General features: G+C 58.7%; 1 protein-coding gene across 8 annotated transcripts in view; it reads right to left on the minus strand.

The window, feature by feature from the left end:
- ZC3H18 (zinc finger CCCH-type containing 18) overlaps positions 1-4,930 on the minus strand; it is a 68,361-nt gene that overhangs the window by 7,113 nt on the left and 56,318 nt on the right. For all 8 annotated transcript variants that reach the window (XM_017859899.1, XM_017859891.1, XM_017859875.1 and 5 more), the window contains 5 exons: positions 3,764-3,955; positions 2,511-2,636; positions 1,787-1,891; positions 1,114-1,257; positions 581-646 (listed from right to left, as the gene is read on the minus strand). In XM_017859899.1, the coding sequence (XP_017715388.1) occupies positions 581-646; positions 1,114-1,257; positions 1,787-1,891; positions 2,511-2,636; positions 3,764-3,955 (633 nt within the window). The remainder of the gene's footprint in view (positions 1-580; positions 647-1,113; positions 1,258-1,786; positions 1,892-2,510; positions 2,637-3,763; positions 3,956-4,930) is intronic.

The raw sequence follows: 4,930 nt of genomic DNA on the forward strand, positions 1-4,930 counted from the left end.
AATATATATATATATATATATATATATTACTTTTTCTGTGGAGATGGGGTCTATGTTGCTCAGGCTGGTCTCAAGTCCTGGGCTTAAGCAATCCTCCTGCCTTGGCCTCCCACAGTGCTGGGATCACAGGTGTGAGCCCCCGCGCCTGGCCCACAAAGCTTTTCCATGTATTCTCTTCTGAGATGTTTTTTATCAGCTTCCCCACCCCTCTGGCTGGTTCCCTTGATAGCTGTGACAGGCCGTGCAGGCCCGGCCCCTGTGGCTCCTCCCCAGGTGCAGGTGCTCTCCCAGGTGCTGCGGCATCAAGTCAGCAGGGCAGAGGCGCCTCCTCCCGGCCCGAGTGCCCTCGAGTTGGTGAGGCTGTTTTGTGGGGGAAGGGAGGGGTCTCCCTATCACATGAGTCCTGGCCCATGTTTTCAAAGTTTCGACCACAGCCTTCCATGGCCCCAAGGTGACTCAGACACAGAAGGGCCCCAAGCCTGCATGCGGGAGACAGCCCAACCCACAAGCTGGCTTCTTCGGGGGACTTCCTGGCCCCAAAGGGGAGGGAGAAACAGAGGCACAGGGTGATGGGGACGACCTGGATCGGGAGCTGGAACCACTATAGCTGCTGCCACTGCCGCTGCCGCTGCCGCTGAGCGTCCGCCTGTAATACAAGCAACAGCTCGGCTCAGGGGGTGTGGCCTCCGCAGCCCCTCACGGCCTCCCCTCCCCACCAGCAGCCCAGCAGCCCTGTGAGCTGAGGCTCCAGACTGGCCTTGCCACTGCCTTGGAACAGGGCCTGGGCCTGTCTTCCTTTAGGCACAGTGTTTCGTCAGGATAAAAAGTGCAGTCTCTCAGGGCAAGCACCTCCCAGTGTAGACAGGGGCGGTGAGGGGAAGGCCTGTGCTCCCTGCCAAGCTGTCCTTTCCCCTTCATGCTCCAGAAACACAGACTCAGGGAAGGGACAGGACAGGTTCCCGGGTAAGGGCTCACTGGGTGCTGCTGCTCGGCTGGGGGGTGCCTCCCACCACCTGGCTCTCGACCTGGCACTCTGGATTTCCAGCAGTGCCAGCATCACAGGGCACCAAGAACATGGAAAGCCCGAAGGCCCATGGACACTGAAATGCTCACCTCCTGGGGGGGGTCCTGGCTGGCCGCTCCTTCCTCCTGGCTTCCCGAGGGTCTCCTGGCTTGGTGGGCTCGGGGACAGGAGCAGTAGTTTTGGTGGCCTGTGGTGGGGCTTGAGGCAGGGCCGGCTTCTTCACTGACTTCTCTCTGTGAGACAGGGAGGCTCGAGCAGGGCAGGGCTGGTGGATGAGGCCCCGCTGGCCTACGTCCTCTTTAAAGGTACCCACACCTCGGGGAGCGACACTGCATGCTTGTGACGCTAAGTGAGCATGCTCGTGCCTGGACACAGTTCCCACCTGTCAGCGTCAGAGCGCCTGGGAATGGCTTCGAAGGCCCCAGCAGCCCCTCTAACAGGCAAGAGCTACAGACACCGCCAGACAATGGGGAGAGCAGGCTAATACGAAGACCCCTTGAGAACACCCGGCTGCTGCCATGTCCCCAGGGCTGTGCTCCGTCCCCAGGGCTCCCGGGGGAGCGCTGCAGTGTAAGGGCGGCCCGGGAGAACAGGGGCTGTGCCCAGTGCCCCCCAGCCCAGTCACCCTCCGGGAACAGGCCCCCCCCGAGACATCCTCACCTCTTTGGTCCCAAACACAAATGAGAGATAGAGACCGAGGGAGGAGGCTGCAGCCTCTGGAGGCCTGGCCGGCCAGGACTTGCCCACAGGCTGGGCACTCACCCTGCTTTCCCGGGCAGCGGGGCCGGCTCCCCCTTGGTTCTGATGGAAGGTCGATGCGGGGAAGGTGTTGGGGATGGGGACGGGGACGAAGAGAAGGACCGGGACCTGGGGGAGTGAACAAAGCTGTGAGAAGGGGCCTGGGGGTGTTTCTTCACCAGCCCAAGCCCACTGAGGACTGACCCACCCAGACCCACGGAGAAGGCCACGAATTTCCATTTATGTGCCTCAGGTTTAACTTCAGTTCTGGACTGTTCTGGCATCTGCTAAATACACAGGCCCAGAGTAGACCGTGGAGTGTGGAAGGTGTCAGCAGCCCCTGGTGGGCCCTCCGGGAGGCAGGTGCCACGTTCACGTGTGTGCAGGACGGGAGGGGACAGGTTCCTTGGCAGTGGGGCAGCAGAACAGCTCCCACAGAAACACCGCAGGACAGGGCTGGGTCTGGCCCCTTCCCGGAGGACTGTCCCCGGAGGACTGGAGTGCCTCAACTCGAGGATCTCAGGCTGTGGCCCTCAGTGACAGCACACATCTACACAAGGACGAGGGCCCACAAGGCTGGTGTTTGGCGGGGGACACAGGACATGACCCCCTGGCCATCCTAGTTCAGCTGCCAGCAGGGACTTTCAATACCCCAAGGGGCTTACTGGTGCCACAACTAAAGCCACATCCACAGGTGCCCATGCTCCCTGCACCTGCCGAGGGCCCTGCATGGGTCCCAGGGACGTACCTGGACCGGCTTCCTGAGAACGAGCTGTGTCTGGAAGAGCGGCTGGAGTAGGAGCTGTAGGATGAAGACCGCGATCGTGACCGGGAGGAGCCGGAGCCGGAGTAGGACGATGACCGCGAAGATGACCTGGGGTGGGCGGGAGGGAGAGTGGCGAGAAGTGAGAAGGACCCTCCCTGCCCCGCACACCCTCTGCTGACCTGCTGTTCTTTGGCACAGACCTGAATGCACAGCTACACACACGTGCACAGATGCACACATGCGCACAGATGTACACATGCGCAGCTATACACCCACAGATGCACAGCTACATATGCACACAGACGCACACATGCGCACAGACGTATACATGCACAGCTACACACCCACAGATGCACAGATACACACATGCACAGACACACAGCTATACATGTGCAAGTTGCACACGTGCACACACACACAGCTACACAGGCGCAGATGCACAGCTACACACGTGCACAGCTGCACATGCGCAGACACACAGACGCACAGCTACACACGTGCACAGACGCACAGCCATACACGCGCAGACACACAGCTACCCACATGCGCACAGACGCATACAGCCTCCCCCAGACACTCCCACCCCTCCTCAGTGGAGAACAGCATTTAGAAATCAAGACGTGGGCCTGGGGTGTGCCTGCTGTTACTGGGCGTCGCTGCCTGAGTGGACAGAGCCAGGATGTGTGCGCTGACCCAGCTCACGTGCGTCTGTGTGTGTGTCTATCTGTCTCTCTGCACCCACTGTGAAGCCTGGCCTCCCACCCACACCTCCTGTTCCTGCCGAGCACCGTGGGGTCCACCCCAGTCCCCTGCTTTCTGTCATCCCTCCCTCAGGAGCCAGGCTCCTGTGTGCTGAGACCAGCACTGTACGTGGAGGGGCACAGCTTCAGGTCCACTCTGGAGGAACAGATGGACTCACTGGGCCCCAGGTCTGTGCATCCTCCCGCATCCAGATGCCCCTCCCTCCAGTGTGGCCTGGGACTCCCTGGGAGCAGTCGGGCTCAGTTGCCGGTGTCTGTGCCCCATTTGGGGTCACTGCATCAGTCCTGCTTGGCATTGATGCTCTTTGCTGAATGTATAAACGCTGGGTTAGTCCCACTGACTGGCCTTCAGGCAATGATCCCACAGCAAACAGTGGGGCTGTGGTGTTCCCCACCTGACCCAGGGAGGTACATGGTGTTCAGCTGACGGCTCTGAGGTGCTGACACCCCAGCCGTCCCAGAAGCCCTCCTTACCTGGAGGAATTAGAGGCAGAGGCTGACGAGGCTGATGTTTTCCGACGCCTTCGAGCCCGGCTCGGGGAGACCGACACCCCGAGTTTCTTCTTGGGAGACTTGGATCGGCGCCAAGGGTCCTTCCACTCATCTGCTCGCTTCACCTGTGGCCCCGCAGTGGCGGCCTCCTTCTTTGGTGGCTCAGCTTGGCGGCTGAAATCACAGAGATATTAGCAACTCTCGGGCCACCTTCCGCTTCACAGCAATGCCGTGTGGGTGACAGCAGTGGGGGAGATACTGATCTCGTACCTGGCTCAGGATCACCCGAGAAACAAAGGGTCCTACAGGGAAAACGGATCACTCACAAAACCCGTATCACAGGGACAAGACGAGCAGCGCTCTCTCCACAAACCGTCTTGGCGCCAGTGTCTGTTATTCAGGGACACCCAGGTTTCTCCTGAGCCAGAATGGCAGTTACTTTTTGTGGGTGTCATTACTTACTTAATTTCCATCTTCCCAACTACGCTGTCAGCTCTGGGAGGGACAGGGATGGTGTCTAATACTATCTGTAGTGCTGACATACTAGTAGGTTCATAATAAATATTTATGAAATAAGCCCGGGCACGGTGGCTTACGCCTGCAATCCCAGCACTTTGTGAGGCCGAGGCAGGCGGAGAAGTTGAGGTCGGGAGTTCCAGACCAGCCTGGCCAACATGGTGAAACCCCGTCTCTATTAAAAACACAAAAATTAGACTGGGCACAATGGCTCATGCCTATTATCTCAGCACTTTGGGAGGCTGAGGTGGGTGGATCATGAGGTCAGGGGTTCGAGACCAGCCTGGCCAACACGGCGAAACTCCATGTCTACTAAAAATACAAAAATTAGGCTGGTATGGTGGTTTCGCCTGTAATCCCAGCACTGTGGGAGGCCGAATCACGAGGTCAAGAGATCCAGACTATTCTGGCTAACACAGTGAAACCCCATCTCTACTAAAATATAAAAGTTAGCCAGGCGTGGTGGCAGGTGCTTGTAGTCAAAGCTACTTGGGAGGCTGAGGCAGGAGAATGGTGTGAACCCGGGAGGCGGAGCTTGCAGTGAGCCGAAATCACGTCACTGCACTCCAGCCTGGGCCACAGAGTGAGACTCCATCTCAAAAAAAAAAAAAAAAAAAAAAAAATAAGTTGGGG

Source organism: Rhinopithecus bieti, unplaced genomic scaffold (assembly GCF_001698545.2).
Source record: "Rhinopithecus bieti isolate Rb0 unplaced genomic scaffold, ASM169854v2 scaffold_1618, whole genome shotgun sequence".
Classification (NCBI taxonomy): Eukaryota; Metazoa; Chordata; class Mammalia; order Primates; family Cercopithecidae; genus Rhinopithecus; species Rhinopithecus bieti.